The sequence below is a fragment of the Oenanthe melanoleuca genome, chromosome 2, assembly GCF_029582105.1.
Source record: "Oenanthe melanoleuca isolate GR-GAL-2019-014 chromosome 2, OMel1.0, whole genome shotgun sequence".
NCBI classification, from domain to species: domain Eukaryota; kingdom Metazoa; phylum Chordata; class Aves; order Passeriformes; family Muscicapidae; genus Oenanthe; species Oenanthe melanoleuca.
Genome location: NC_079335.1, coordinates 127,991,709 through 128,007,945, shown reverse-complemented (window position 1 = coordinate 128,007,945; position 16,237 = coordinate 127,991,709). Strand labels below are relative to the sequence as shown.

Below are 16,237 nucleotides of genomic sequence, written 5' to 3'. Positions count from 1 at the left end.
TAAAGCATTAGTAATAGAACAGAACTGTACCACCAATACTGTTATGTAGAAATCAGTGTAATGTTTTTGAATATATATGAACAGGAGGTCACACTCTCTTTTCTGGGTATCATATGCAGAAACGCTTGCACATGGAGTGGGAGGATCTTGTTTGTGAGAGGTTGAAGTCTTCTGACACAAAAAGGGAGTTTGCAAAATACCATCTACTACCTTAGGGAATGGGGTAAGCTGAGGTAGGGAACTAAATGCAAGAACAACAGAATTTTCAGACATTAGGATGGGAATGAGAGAAAGGGGAGAGTTGGACAGAAAAGAGAGAGGGAGATGTTCATTTAAGAGGAAGAGGCAACTGGAAGTGAAAAGAGCCCAAGGAGTGTCTTGGTGGAAGCAGTAGATCATTGCTGGGTCTTTTCAACACAACATTGTATTTAAGTCATGGTTATTGCAGAAAGGCATCAGCTGCTGCTTTAGAGCATGAGGCAATTGAAGTATTGTGGGCACAGAAAAATAATCATAGATACAGAAGAATGCCTTCCAGAGGGACTGTCTTGCACAAGCCACTCCATTTTATGTAACAAAATCCTGGTGACACAATGCGTGTTTTAGTCATAGGAGTGCCCAGAGTGGACAAATACTGTACATCTGGAAACATTTAAACTAGTAATTTGTTTCTGGAAAAATGGCAAATTACTCAAGAAAAATGTAGTCCATTGTGTTGGCTTCAGACTGCGTATCTGCAGGATGTATGATTCTCCTGACTGCCTTAACCATCACTTCTTTGCTTCTCACCAGCAGTACTGTGGGGACAGGTGATACAGTAGTGTCAGGGCTGCTGCTGTCACTGCTAGCACTCTGCATCCCACTGATTGTCCTGTTCTTGGAGAACATGGACATGATCCTGTGGGAATTCTCCACCTTGGTTAGACATCACCAGGGAAGTCCTGTGCCAGCTGGGACAGTCTTTCCCACCAGAACTGAAAACATCCAACTGTAGCACAGCCTACTCTCATGCCCACTTTCTTCTTGAGCCTCCGTCACAGCAGATTTCCTCCATTCCATTGCTACACAGAGAGAATTGCTTTGGGAAGGAGTGAGGAGCATACCCCACTTGCAGCCTTTTCCTCTCCCCACTGCTGCTGGACTGAGCAGAGGCACAGCAAGGCAGGGGTCTTACAGAGAGTTTCCATGCCCTGCTGTCTGTGACTAATACAGGGTGTTTGATAGCACACATGTAGAATTGCTGTAGTACAACAGTACTCTGTGATTGACATGTTGCCCCTCAGAGGGAGTGTTGCCTGCCCTGGAGATGTGTTGCCCAGCTGCATAGGGGTCACAGGTGGAAGAACTGCCTCCACAGTTGGAGTTAGCTGTCAGGCAGTAATTCAGGACCTGGTCTGGCTTATAGCAGAATCTGCAGTGTCTCTGAAGAGTGACTGCCTGAGATGGAGAATTTCAGGCCAGTATAAAAAGTCATACATGGCACCAAAATGTCAGAGCTGGTGTCTTTTCAGTCACTGGTGTGTCAGCATATTCTAACTGCTGCCTCCCACAGAAGCTTTTCAGACAATAATTGCTGTGGTTGTTTGTCATTACAGAAGTAACGCTGAAGGTCCATGTAAGCGATGCCAGCACCCATCAGCCAGTAACTGAAGCCTTCATTGAGATTTTTACCAACCAGATCTCCATTGCATCTGGAACCTCAGGAGCAGATGGCACTGCCTTCCTCAAGTTTCAGTATAAGTTGGGCAATCAGCTGATAGTGACTGCTAGTAAACATGCATATGTGCCAAATTCTGCACCATGGAAACCTGTAAGATTGCCTGGTAAGAGATCTTTATTTTTGTTCTGAGGTAAGATACTGCATCTAAAGGAAGCTACATGGTTTTGTATGATGTGTTTCAGTGCTTGAGATTCTGGGTGGGAGGAGGAAAATCTGTGCATTTCAAAAACAGTAACATTTCTTCCTCAGTTAAACTGCAGCATCAAGGCTGAGCAGAGATTTACTCTCCTTCTGGAGATACAGTGCTACATCAGTTTTCAAATAACTGTTAGTGCTCCTACAGCTCCACAGAAAATAGAAATCTATTCCAGATCTTTTTCTTTAGGGGAACTCTGCTTCCAAGAACCTTGTTTCAGCAGCTGTGACGTATTCTTGCTTCTGTTCCAAGGTATAGCAACAACTGTTGCACCATAGGCTGTAGTGTGCAAAAAAGTCCTGATCTTTTAGTTCTTAGCCATGTCAGTGAAACAGTTTTAATCTGCAGTTATATTATCCAGGTGTAAGGATTTTTACTAACTTAATTAGCATGATTTTGCTTCTTCCACAGGCAAACAAATATAACAAAAATACTTGCATGTTAGTTTTTCTCAGAATGCCTCAGAACCTTACATTAGTTATACAAGAGGAAAAATTGAGTCATGAAGCCTATTTCTGTACTGCTAAAAGGAACAGATTGAGGGTGGCTTTCAAACCTTGAGATGTAACATCTATATGAAGACCACATACCAAGTTTCATCTGCCTTTTTTGTAGTCCTCAGCTACAGTTAAGGTCCATGTAATTTGGAAATGGTCTCAGGCTTGTATTCTACCCAAATCACACCTGAATAACACATGCTTCAGGTTTGATAATTAGCCCAAGCCAAAACCATGTAAGGTTTTAAGTGCACTAATATTTAAATAGTGTATATGTTCCCAGGGCAGTGTTGAATTCCATGCCTTGGCTCCATTTTATTTATTAATATCAACATAGCCAGAAGGACTGAGTGACTTGCTGCAAGGTCAAGTAGCAAATGTATTTTCAGAAGGGGAAAGGAACGTGAATCTCTTCAAACCCAGAATTATGCTTTAGGCATTTCAACATGCTGTTTACTTATCTGCTTTCACTTGCTTCAGATAAGATAAGAGTGACTTCTTCCACATTTTCTGTACTGTATTCCACCATGTTTTTCAGCTACTTAATGGAGCTGCAGCAAAGACTAAGTCACGGTCTTTGGGATGTAGTGAAAGAATAAGAAGCAACTGAAAAGAGTTGCAGTCAGGAGAGTTTCAGATAAGTAAAAGGCAACAATTTGTTACAGCACCAGCAAAATTGGAACAGGTGGTGCAGAAAGGTTGTGCAATCTCCACCTTTAAAGACATTGAGAAGTCAACTGGACAACCCCTGCTTGGTGGAAGAGGTGGCGTTCAGAGTTCTCTTCCAGCCATAATTGTTCTGTGACTCTGTTTAGGAATTTTCTCTGGATTTTCTTTTCTTTAAATAAGATGAAGTGCAGCTTTCTCAGCATACTTCATGTGCTTTTAAATTATTAAAGTATGCAATAACCTTGTGTCTCATCTCTTTCTGACTCATACCCTAGATCTTTTGAATGAGATGTACTTCTCCATAGCCTGGAGTTTGTTTGGTTAGCTTTTTGCTTGTTGTTTTCTTAAATACTGATTTTGAGGGAAGGGAATGAAACAGGGCATTTTTGTTTTAGTAAATCAACACTGAAGTTTAAAGAGCAGTAATTGTATAGGTTCCACAAAATCTTTCTTTCCATGGCTGAAACGTGAGCTTAGCTCAGAAAGTAGATTAGTTTCACCTCTGATCCTCCCCCACTGAAACTGATAGATAGTTTGCCACTGGTTTAATTAGAAGTAGAATCCTTTCTTTTGCTCTCTGTACCTTAAACGTTTTCCTTTCTTGGATTAAAGAAACAACAAGCTACAACTCGATATGCCCTTTGTAGTTTTGATAGGGTTGTTCTTTGAATTAGTCCTGAAAAAGTACATGACATAAAACTTAAGATACTTAGGCTTTTATATTTTATATTGACTAAGATGCCTATAGTTTTTAAAAAACTTTTCAAGAACTGTTTGTATTTAAATGTCCTGTATTTAAATGCCTGTCATGCTTTTAACTAGCACAGTATAGAACTTTGGAAAAATGTGCAAGTTGTTTTGTTACTTTTAAGCTGGTTCGAATGATGGGGAACAGGCAGCATATCTCAATCTTTGTTCTGCAGTGTGCAGTCTGGTCACACCCATACAGCTGGATCCTCATTTCCCAAAAATGCTTGTCAACAGTCCTGGGAGCTCTCCCCTGCATTGCAGATTCCCCATTCTGAGAAGCATTCCACCCAGGGCAGTGTTTAAGCTGATGTGCCATCCTGTGTGCTGTAGTAAATGAACTTTGGCCATATTTACCTCAAATGGGGAAATGATAACCATGAGCAGGGAATAGGTTTGAAAGCTAAAGGGTGGTAATGTTAAAAATGCTGTAGCAGAGCTTTGCCACAGGATCAGGATTCCTCCATCACAGGCAATATGCATTGGTAATAGTGTTATGCTGAAAAGCTGTGCAGCCACTGAACTTGTGATATTGTTGTAGTAGCTTCAAGGAGTAAACATTGGGGGTTTTCTGTTCTTATAATTTGGCAGAAATTAACTTTTCTTATATTAACGAAAATAATGACTAGCTCTTTACTGCTTAAGTAGGAGGATTATTTATTTACATAGTGATAAATGGTAGGAGGAAAAGATTTAAGATCTCTTCTTCCATTAAAATATTTATCAGCAGAACCATGACTCCACTTATTAACAGTTCCTTAATTTAACATCACTTGAGTTGTTGAAGTGTTCGTGATGGAAGATGTGTTCATCTGTCTGCTCTTAACTACACTTAGATTTTTCTTTGTAAAAAATTTGGAAGAAAACATTTGTGACTGGTAATTCTTATTTAAAAGGACACTCCTGTTGGAGCAGTGTTTGCAATGAAGAGAGAGAGTTGCAGAGACAGCACAGTTCAGACATCTTTGGTAGACTCAGTGTCATGGTTTAACTCCAGTCATCAGCTAAGTACCACCCATCTGCTTCCTCCCCCCAGCCTCTGTGGGGTGGGGAGAAGAATCATAAAAAGGTGAAAACCATGGGTTGAGATAACAACAGTTTAATTGTTGGAATAAAGTAAAATTTAAGAATAAGAATAATGAGACTTAACAAAAAGGGAGTGGAGAGTAAAACCCAGTTAAAGCAAGTGAAGCAAAATACAGTTCCCCAGCCCATCCCTGAGCAGCAGTTGACCCTTGCCAGACAACTCCCCCCAGTTTATGTACTGGCCATGACATTCTGTGGTATGAAATTTCCCTTTGGCTAGTCCAGGTCAGCTGTCATGGCTGTGCTCCCTCTCTTCTTCTGCAGCCTCCCACTGACAAAGTATGGAAAACTGCAAAGTCCTTGATTTAGGGTAAGCACCACTCAGCAACACCCACACCATCAGTGTATTACTGACATTATTGTCATCCTGAATCCAAAACACTGCACTGTACCAGCAACAGAGAACAAGATAGCTGCATCATAGCTGAAACCAGGACAGTCAGTCAAAGCAAACAATGGTATTCACTGTGGTGAAATACAGTTTTAGGAGCTCTAGGATAATGCTTATGGTATTTCTGGGAGATGAGAGCTCATTTGGAATAGTTTACCTGTAAAATAAGGTTTAAAACTAGGAAAGCAGAGTATAGTATTCCAGGACTTGTCCTTGACATAGCCATTCAGGGAAATGTGTGTCCAGCTCTGGATCCATACTTCAAGAAGAAGTTTAAAACTGTGGGCTTTTATCAGGGGTGATTAAAAGATTGAAAATACAATTTACAGGGAAAGACTTGGAAGTGCTTAATTAATTATGTTCACCAGTGAGAAAGTTCATGGGGTAATTTGATCATAGTCCATCAATACCTTCACAGAGAACAGGAAACGTGTAAGAGAGAATTCTTCTGTCTGGCAGGCCTGTATAAAAAGAAGATCAAATGGCTGGAAATTGAACCTCTATAAATTTTGATGGGTAAAGAGGCACATAGTTTAACTGCCCTCATAATTATTTATTAGAACATTGATGTTGTGGTGTATTCTGCACCACTGGACACCTGTAAAATAAAACTGGAGTTTTTCTACAACATGTTTTCAGGTTCTGGTACAGCTATTGAATCTGCAGCAATAATTAATTCAGGGAAAGCTGTAGTTATACAGGAATAAGGCTGGATCATCACTGTCATCCTTCTGGCCCTAAAAGCTGTGTCTTTCTATATTTGTCATGCTGAGAAAAGATTGTGCAGAAAGCCCAAGGGAAGTTTAGAGGTTATATATTTATTATAGTCTGGCATATATGGAAGAAGATATTGGCATGGTTGATTGTATTGAGCTCCCCAGGGTGTCTAAATTACATTAGCTTTCTTTGTACAAATTAAATTATTGGAGTAAAGACAAATTTTGTAATTGTGTAGCCTTAGTGCTGCTTGTACTAGGCTTTTTTACTTATGTTTCCTAATGTGTAGATCTGTTTCACAAGATGGGCAGTGGAAAGAAAATGCCCAGCTGTACTTGAAATAACATGATATTTAATTTTTTTTTATTTTAATGTTTATATATATATATCATTAAGACCATCTTTTAGATGGTAGTTATTTTCAGTGTATTTCTTGTTGTTTTTTGTCATTTCTCCCAAACACTAAAGTTTCTGATCTTTAAAAGGAGAATATATTTCTTAAAGCAGAAATTGTGTAGTCTCTCTATTGGTAACTAACATCTATATGGTCTCTTGGATTAAGTAATGTGTATTAATTTAGAGGAAATGCATAAAATTCCAGAAAATCAGAAGAGTTTGTGTTGTTCTTCTGTTGACTGTTTCTGGGAATGCCTTCCTCAGCTTCATGTACTTCAGACAAGGATAAGTACTCTCCACGTATGGGATGCTACCCAGTTACCAAAAATAGCTAGTCTGCATTAGTCTTCTTCTATCTTTGAAGGCCACATGTGGACTGCAGGCAGTCATGCTCCTTACTGTTTTCATAGATGCAGGAGGCAGGTGGGCCCTGTGGCTAATTCCTTCCATATTTTGGGTCTTCTGGGTCTGAAGAACTTGGCGTGAAATTATATCCCATTTTTCACTCTGCAAAGATGTGTGTGCATACTGACACAGCCCCCTGCAAGGAGTATCAATACCCAGGGGAAAGGGAGGTCCTTGCAGGTCAACTTCTTGCAGCAAATACCATTTATCCATCCCCTTTCAACCACTGGTAGGAATATAGTAGTTCTGCTATAAATAGCACTTCACTGGTGTAGGTGGTGACTCAGTAAGTACATGCTGCATTTTAAAGCAAATTATTCAGACTTATTCATCATACTTTGCCTTTCTGTATAACTTATGTAAGCATCTCAAAGTACTTAAAACTTAAATTTCATTACAATCTTCCTGAGGTAAGAAGTATAGCTGTTGCACAAAATAATAACTCAGCCAGATTGAGGTAGCATTTCAGTTCTCTTTATTCTCTTGTCTTTCTGTGGAGCTGGGAATTGCATCATGTAAAGCATGAAACCCTGCTTTACACTGCACTCTTCAGTGCTTTGAGCTACCATGCATGACGTGCAGGAGTCAAAGTGTGGAACATTTTGTTTAGTTCAGTAGTAACTCTGGCAATTTAAGTGTTTGGTTCAGAAAATGCATGTGGTTTCTGTCATGTATACAATATGATTTTAGTAGTTTGGGTGGCCTGCTTTTGCAAAAATGTGAAGAAAGTAAGCGCTGTTGTTGTTTATAAGAATTTAAATATACCCCACTTAAAGCACTTCTCTCCCACAGTGTTCTCTTCACTGAGCCTCGGCCTTCTTCCTGAACGCTCAGCTACTCTGATGGTCTATGATGATGTAGTCCAGATAGTCTCAGGATTTCAAGGTATGCTGGCTTTGGGAGGTTGGAATTGAGATTTGAGGGACACTAAAGAAAAAGCCTGACAGCCCAGTGCTTTCTGAACTCTGTCCTGTGAGTGAGACTGGTGTTCTATGGGGAGTTCTTAATTCCCTGAGGGATGCTTCTCTGTGGGATTGTTTTACCAAATTAATAGCTGAATTCATCCCTAGCTGCTGTGACTGGGGAATTCAAGTTACACGGTAATAAATGAGTTTGGACTTTAGTGTGCCATTTGAGAGCTGGAGATTAAATTTCTTTCGCTATCTGTTGGATGTTTTTTCATCTAGCCTCATTTAACCATCATTTTCTGCTGTTCTTAATGTCTAAGATTTTTCTCTGGTTTTATTTTATTCCTTGCTTTCTAATGTAAATTACTTAGATGTTTAGGGCATAGAAAAACTGAGTATTTCTTGTATCTGCATTGTTGTAAGCCCCGTATAAACTTGCTTTTCCTGTGACCCCTTGTCAGACTGCCTGCAAACCTAAATTCTACGCATTGAAACCCCCTGTATTAGAAGCATAGTTTGAATAATCTTTTCCTAAAGCCAAACACAGATGTTAAAGTAACTGTAGTATCAGTTAGAGGAACAGTGTTTTCTGAACTGCATAGTGAAGAATAAAATGTTCATCTGACTTAGATATCTGGCATAAACAAGTCCAATTGATGTGCTGGCTTAGGTAAGTTTGTTAATAAAAGTACAGGGGTTTTTAAAGATACTTTGAACCAGAACAAGGGCATATCCTTCCTGTGGACACTCCTGCAGTGCATAAATGGTGTCTTATTCACAGTAAGTCTTATACTTGCCATCATTTTAAACTCTAGTGGATAGTTAATAAGCAAGGGAATAGTGCCCTCAATAGTATTCCAAGATAACCTTGTTCTATCTGAGAGAATATAATATGATTATGTCTTCCTGACGTATTTTTTAGTTAGAAGCCATCCAGACTCAATAGGCTTTTCATTAATGATAGCACTAGATATGACTGGGCTGAAAATGCATTAAACAAATTAGGTAGCTGATGGAATGCTCAGAAGGAGCTGGAGAAAGAGCTGCTGTACATATATTCTGCAATTTGAGAGCTGGACATTGTCTAATGGAATAAATTAGATGGACAGTGAACTGTGTTAAAAAACAAGGGATTCCATTAGGCAAGACATGAAACATTGTTTACCAACAGTATTCCACTATCATGCTGTATTAAATGCTCTTATTCTTATGTAAATGTGCTAATATTATGCAATTAACTGAAAAAAGAACAGTATTTTCATGTTCACAGCTTCCTTCAAAAAAACAGGGGATGCTAAAGGACTAGAGGGACATTTAACAGCTGAGTGAGACTCATAAATATTTTCAACATAATCTTTTTTCCTTCAGTGAATTGATCCAGTGTGTTAACAATATATGTAAATTCAAATAATCTCACTGCTTCTACTGGGATAGCAGAAAAAAAGGATAAAGAAAGAAAGTGATACCTGGAGCATGCTAAGGATTGGGATTTGAACTCACAGTCTTGCCCAGTAAAATCTATTTTATGGGTCCAGCCTGCATTTCTTTTCTTGGGACTTCTCTTGTGATGAAGTCTAGAAGAAAGACAGCCTACACATTGTTCCTGTATTTGAATGGAGCCTCTCTACTCTCGATCCAAAATCCTTGTGACCTAGTTTTTCTCTGTTATTTCTCTAATTTACTTCCCAGTAACCTCACACTGTTTCAAAAGAGCTGATCAAGAGTTACCTTAGTGCAAAAATGAGAACAAACCAGAACTCATTATACCAGGGACAGGCTGGGAACACTGGTGTTTGAAGCACCAGTCAAAGGGAAAGAAAGGCCTGTCTTGGTACACTAAGTTACCAATTGCATTGGAATAATTAATCAAGCAGGCGATGTATTATGCAGTTGAGAAGTTTGTCTGAGTTGATGCAGGCAGCTTCATTTTCATGATGGCATTACAATCCACTGCTGTGCTCTGTCAGTAATTGTGAGGGATGGGGCTTGCCAGCCACTGGGTCATTTAGGTTATTTAATACCAGCACTGTGACAGGCTGAATTTCAGCGTTCAGTGAATGGAAGCTGTGTGGGGACTCTCTATCTGTCTCTGACCTATGAGCAATCAGAGCGTGAATTGGTGAGACTTCAGATCTTACTTCACATAGAAACCTCAAATGCTGGTGTGGTGCCACATGTCACACATCCAGTGTGACAAGAGGTGCCTTACAGGACTCCTTGAGGTTACATCCTCAGGTGTGTACTGGCAAACTGGAGCTGACAGCATTGAAATCTGGCTGATGTTTTGACAGGAGGCTGTTAAAGAAGGTAAGATCAGTGCTCAGTCTTTACCTCATGGCACACATCATGTGGAAAGAGCTCACATGCACATTTTACACTTGAATGTGCTTGGGTTTTATAAGTTCCAACTGGATTTTATATGTAAGAACTAGGTATCTTCAGTAATAGAAACAATACTAATAACCCACTCCCAGCGATAAGTGATGGCTTGTTGAAAAATATGCTTAATAAGAGTCTGGTCAGCACAAGTTTCTGCCACTTCCAATTCCCTCAATAAATCTGTCCCCAGACACATGCCCCAAAATCCACTATGGCCTTTGGTAAAGGAGAACATTGGATTATCTTCCAAGGTAGTGACAGAAGGTGAAAGCCTTGGTAGCTGCTTCCCTCACCAAGCCTTTCTCTAGAAGCTCTCAGTCTTCTGTCCCTTTGGAATCTCTTGCCAGGTGTGGGAAACCCAACTGAGGAACTGAGGGAGAGTCAGGGTGAGTGGCAGGTTTTGGGTGAACATCAATATGGAGGAATTTGTTTTTCTAGGGTGTGGATTAACTACTCTGCACTGATTTATTAAATGTCTGTATATGCACTATCACAGAGGAAGCTGTTTCTTCACCCTCCAAGCTTATATCTGAGTTCATTGTTGCACAGGTTTTCTGCCAGGTTTGGGGCTCAGCCATAAGAAGGCTTTGTACTTTTGTAGGATTGAAGGAACTGAGGTTGGCTCTCTGAGTCCTCCTTATCTATTAAAATTTGGCAGCTCATGGCTCTCTCAGTGCTAAAATCCATAATTTTTTTTACTAGAAAAGTCATAAACTACTGTATTGGAGACTCAACAACAATTGATTTCTAATTTTTGCTTGATTTGTATCTTTGGAAATAAAACACTGGTTCTTGGCAACTTGAATAATGCATCTTAAGCAGAGATTCAGACATCATAAAATCCTGCAATTTTACATTGAACTGTTAGTGATAATCCTAATGGTAGTTTCATTATTGTGGGCTTTTTCCCTGTGTTGTGATTGTAGATATGTATACCCATGGGCTGTAGGAGCCCCCTCAGCAGTGCAGTAAAGGGTTACACAGTGCCTGAGCACATCAGTCCCTGAGGTACAGCAAACTGCTGTATTGCAGAGCACACAGGAGATAAATCCTGCCTGGGTTTGTTGCAGTCAATTTACTTAATCTTCTATATATTTTTCCTTTTATATCTAGAAATCAGATAAGAGAGATTTCTTCCCATTTCGCACAGGTGTTGTTTAATAACTGTATTCAGCACTTAAAGATACTGCCAGTCTTGAGAGCCTACTGTAAATACTTAAATGTTTCAGAAATTAAAAAATAAAAACAATTTTATAGCTTTTTCTTGCAGAATTATCAAAGAAATGACAGCTAAGCAACGATGGAGGTGCTTACTCCTGTACACAGACATTTTTCTTGGCCAATACAACATTTTGTTTTGTTTTGTTTTCTCACAGCTAGAGCTCCTGCTGGAAAATTATGCAAGAAAAGATTCCAGTCTCTAGGTTAATGACACTGGCTGTTACAAAGCTTAGGAGCAAGTCAAGCTCGTTACTCTTTCTCACAGTGAAGCTACATGTAACCTAAAAGTGCTGCCAGAGACTAATGGGGGAAAAGATGCAAAATTGTTTTGAGCTGACATCTTTGAATCACATAGTCCAATGTGAATTAAGAAGAAAACTGCTTGCCTCTTGATTTTGTGCTGTGTGGGAAGTATTCTGTGTGTATTCAAAATAAGCTCTGGAGAATACAATAGCTTTTGATTTAAAAATTAATTTGCATGTCGTGCACACAAACTTGGAGATGGAGTCTTGCTGTGTGTTGCTAAACAGTATTAATGGTGAGTATCCTTTGAAAGAGACTATTGACTTTATAAGCTGGGATTTAAATGAGACATGAAATGCCATAGTACATGAAACAGTCCTAAATCATGTTGCAGCAAAGACCCTTCAATTAACACCTAGTGAGCTTGAAAGAAATGCTAACACTGTACAAAACAGAGGAAAAGAGAGAAATCTTACATGACAGTCTGGTTCTCTGTAGGTGTGTTCTTTGCACAGGAAAGTATGGAAAATCTTTTCACCCAAGGTTTATCAAGTGAACATTTTCATCCAGTGATTTCAATAGCAACTGGTCTCAGTTCTAGAGTTAGTTTTCATGACCAAAGCTTTTCAAATTCTAAACACAGAAGTTACATAACATAATTGAGACTATAGCTAGACCTGTCTCTTAGAAAATAATTTTGAAAAGTATAAACTACATTTATCTTGCTATTTCAGGGAAAATAAAATTTGGACAAATATGTGAACAGGATGCTTTCTTAAGCTTTTGCATACCCTATCTCTGAACTTAGTTTTAGTTTCAGTTATACAAATTAAAATAGGCATGTAATGGAAGTGGAGGAGAAACAACACAGCCAGAAAAGCTTCTGACAGTAGGTGCCTCCACAATTTTGGTCTGGAATACTTGTGGGAAAAATAATGGCAACTGCAAAATAAATGTAAAAATACTGTTTTTCTGTCTCTCATAATAGCCTTCTGATGTCTCTGTCCTTCTCAAGCTACTGCAATTTATAATGAAAAAAATGTAAAATTGCTTCCATGAATATGAACATCCAAATACTCTGCCCACCTTGCATATAAAGTCACTTTTAATATTTTTAGGTGCACGGACTCAGCCACAGGTTCACTTTCAGAGAAGATCTGTGAAATTGCCAGAGAACACTAGCTACAGTGATTTGACAGCATATCTGACTGCAGCCAGTTCACCCTGGGAAGTGGACAGTTTCCCTTATTTGCAGGGATTAGATGGAAATGGAACAGGTAACTCACTACTTTGGTTTTGCTCTGATTTCATATTGGTCCAGGGCTTGACTTTTGATCCTTTAATTTTTATCCATTCCCTATTCCAGCAAACATTCTTTCAAATTTGGGTGACATGATATTTTCAACTGCCCTACCAATATGCTGTTCCAGTGAGCAAGAGGGCAAGGTCTCCTGTCCCTTAAATGAGGCTACTGAATAGCAAAGGTGAAAGCACCTTGGCCTTGGGAGATCAGGCGAGTTGGTCACACTTTTAGTTCAGAGCTGAGTCTCCAAATCCGCTGCATGTGCACATAAAAGATGGAAATTAATGTGAAGGAACAAGAAAAATTTTTACTTGAGTATGCTATAAAATTCTTCTTTTTTTTTTCTAAAAATAAATAAAATGCCTACATATCAATGATTTAATGCTGTGTTTTTTAATGGCTTTGTTGATACTTTTGAATGCAGACAAAATGCACAAATTGGTCTAGCAACAAAGAGAAAACAATGAATATTCATAGTAGAAACACAACAACTGTTAAATTCAAAGTTGTAATACATTTTTATGACTGCAACTGCCCGCTAGTTTTTTTCTACTCTTCATTCTGTCTTGAATGAAATAATTGGTGTTTCATAGGTAAGAGAAGAATAGCAGAATCAAGAGCAGAAGCCTTCAAATTCTTAAAAGGCTGGTGTGAAAAGGAGAATAATTTGTTTTCTGTGCCTGTAATGGGTTAGAATGCTATCAGTGGCCATGCAGTGTAGCAGGAGAGATTCAGGCTAGTGATTGGGAAAACCTTGCTATGATGGGGATAGTTTAAGCTGTAGAATTACTTGTTTGAGGGTGTTGGACAGAGTTAGACAGTCACCTGTGAGGATGGCAGAGACATAGCTGAGCCTGCTTTGAAGCAGCCTGAATATTCCCTTAAGGTCTCTCTCCCTGCTGTTTCTCAGGATGCATTTACTTCTGATGTGTTGATCTAAGTGACTTTGAATGCTAGGTCATGTGTGTAAATGGTAGCATGCTAGCTTCCCCCTTCTTCCCTTTGAACAAATCTGCACATCTCCTTTTCTATTCCAACAAGAAATGTGTCTGCAACCTTACTCCAATCCATCTGTCTGCTCCATTGAGTACATCTCATCCTATCTCATCCTATCTCCCAGTCATTTTCCTATTCTCATCTTCAACCTTCAGTTTTCTCTGACTTTTCATACTCAGACATGATCAAAACCACTTTATCTTTTTTAAAATGAAGGAATGCATTTGATCTCCCTCATTTGTCTACTTTTTCATCTCCTTTCTTTTTATCTGTAAACCAACTGAACAAACTGCTGGCAATGTGTGTGGGATTCATCTTTCCCAAATCTTTCCTAAGTGCTCGGCAACCCAGCTTCCCATTCTTGCATTTATTTAGTGATCACAGGTTCTTGCCAAGGCTTCAGATGATGCCATCTCATGGAAACTGCACAAGCAGGGTATTGTCTTTCTCCTGTTTTACCTCCTAGCCCCCTATAAAACACATCAGTGGAGCCCTAGGTTTTTTAGTCTTCTGTGTTCTTGCATGACAGAAACTTCTATGCTTGAGCACAAGGATTCTGGATTTAACTTTTAGTTTTCAGATAAAACTGTTTTGTAAAAGACCAAAAGAACTGGCAAAGAAATGGTGTTTAAGAGACTGAGAAGAGCCTTGTTTTCCCAATACTGTAGTATTCAGTATGGTGTAACACAGACTACAAATGCAATGTATTTTATTATGCAGTATAGTAGAAGTGAAACGTCCTCTGCCTCTAGTAGAAGCCTCTTCTGATGTGGAAACCTGAAACTTTAAAATCCCAAAATTGAATTGACATCTTTTTCTGCATCTGCAAGTAACTTGGTGAAGACTTGGCCTGGAAAACTTTGGAATGCATAAAAAATGAGGTCAATACCTGCTGGAGATTTTTAGTATTTTCATTCTTAAGAGAGAAAGAATATTTACAAATTCTAGAATTCTAAAAAAACCTTAGCATTGATTTGCATGGGAAATTTTGGAATTCTGCAGAACACTGTCTTCCCTCTCTCCCTTCTCTTCTTCTCCCACAATTACTTCTCTGTTCTTTCATAGTTTATTTACATGTCTGTGTGTAGCATTTTGGTGAGGTGCCTCCATTTAAGTCCCTCAGTATTTGTTCAGAGTGGCTTTATAGTAGTTCTAGCTAAAACCTATTCTCTATGAGTTCAGCATTTTTCATAAAATCCCAACTGGGTGTGGAATTGGATACAGAGCAGTGAAAATTCATTGCATGAATCAGCATGTTGTAAACATAAAAATTTGAAGAATTTCACTGCAAGTAGTGACAAGCCTGTATAGTGTTAGCTTATTGTTTATATTAATCACCAGTTGGAGAGAAGGAGTATGGTTTCACAAAATCTTGTCCTTTTACTAAACTAAAACTAAACAAAACTTTCCATCATCTGCCTCAATGGACCAAGCTGGCTGATAACCATTACTCCTCTTGCTTTTCATGACTGCTTGGTTCTTTATAAAGCATCATGTCTGAACTGACAGTGAATTTTATCTGATTCTTTTTAAAGCTCTTTACAGGTCACCAGATGTCAAAAATGACAAGAAATAAATGAAAGCTGACATTTATCGAAGTCCATTCCCATTTAATCTCTGTGTGTGCATATCAGTTTTATAGGATGCAAGAGTTTCATAAGCATTGATTTTAATTTGCCTTCACAACAAAAAAGAGAAACATTTTATCTTTTTAATGAGTATTAACACACTATAAAAGATAGCAAACTGGAAAATTATTTCTTCTTGCTAGAGGTCAGTGGATTTAAGAAATTTCTTTGTCTTCTAATATAGATTGTTCAGTCTAATGGTGAGAAAAGTATTAGTGCATCTTAGTTAAAAATTGTGTTTCACCATCAGAATGCTTTTTCTGGGACTGAAAATAAATTTTTACAGATATATGCTATATCAAGACAGTAATAAAAGAAAAAATCAAAACTTTCAATATCTAAAAAGATGTAAAATATAAAACATTATTTAATCCTTTATATTAATTTGAAATTATACCATTTTTCATTTGGAATTTGTATACATAAGAATGTCATCAAGATACAGTAGTTGGCAAGAGGAATTTCTCTGATACAGCCTGAGAACTTTAGTGGCCCTAGTCCTGGGGTCAAGCATCAATCTGACTGAAGTTACAGGTGCATGGCAGAGGCAGTGTATTGAATGATCAGGAATAAAGAAACAACTTTTCCTTCACTCTGTCTTGCTGTTTTATAGTCTAAGGTGTTAAGGGAACAATATTTTGCACCATTGGAGTCTGTGTTTACACATGAATGGGTAGGCTGGCAACCTTCCCCTATACCCTAGCTGAATTTTCAAAGCTTACTTGTCTGTTTTTA

At 38.6% G+C, this 16,237-nt stretch overlaps 1 protein-coding gene across 1 annotated transcript in view; it reads left to right on the top strand.

Moving 5' to 3' along the window:
- FAM171A1 (family with sequence similarity 171 member A1) overlaps positions 1 to 16,237 on the top strand; it is an 85,692-nt gene that overhangs the window by 47,078 nt on the left and 22,377 nt on the right. Inside the window, exons 2-4 of the mRNA XM_056483097.1 lie at positions 1,596 to 1,823; positions 7,617 to 7,709; positions 12,694 to 12,852. Coding sequence (XP_056339072.1) covers positions 1,596 to 1,823; positions 7,617 to 7,709; positions 12,694 to 12,852 — 480 coding nt within the window. The remainder of the gene's footprint in view (positions 1 to 1,595; positions 1,824 to 7,616; positions 7,710 to 12,693; positions 12,853 to 16,237) is intronic.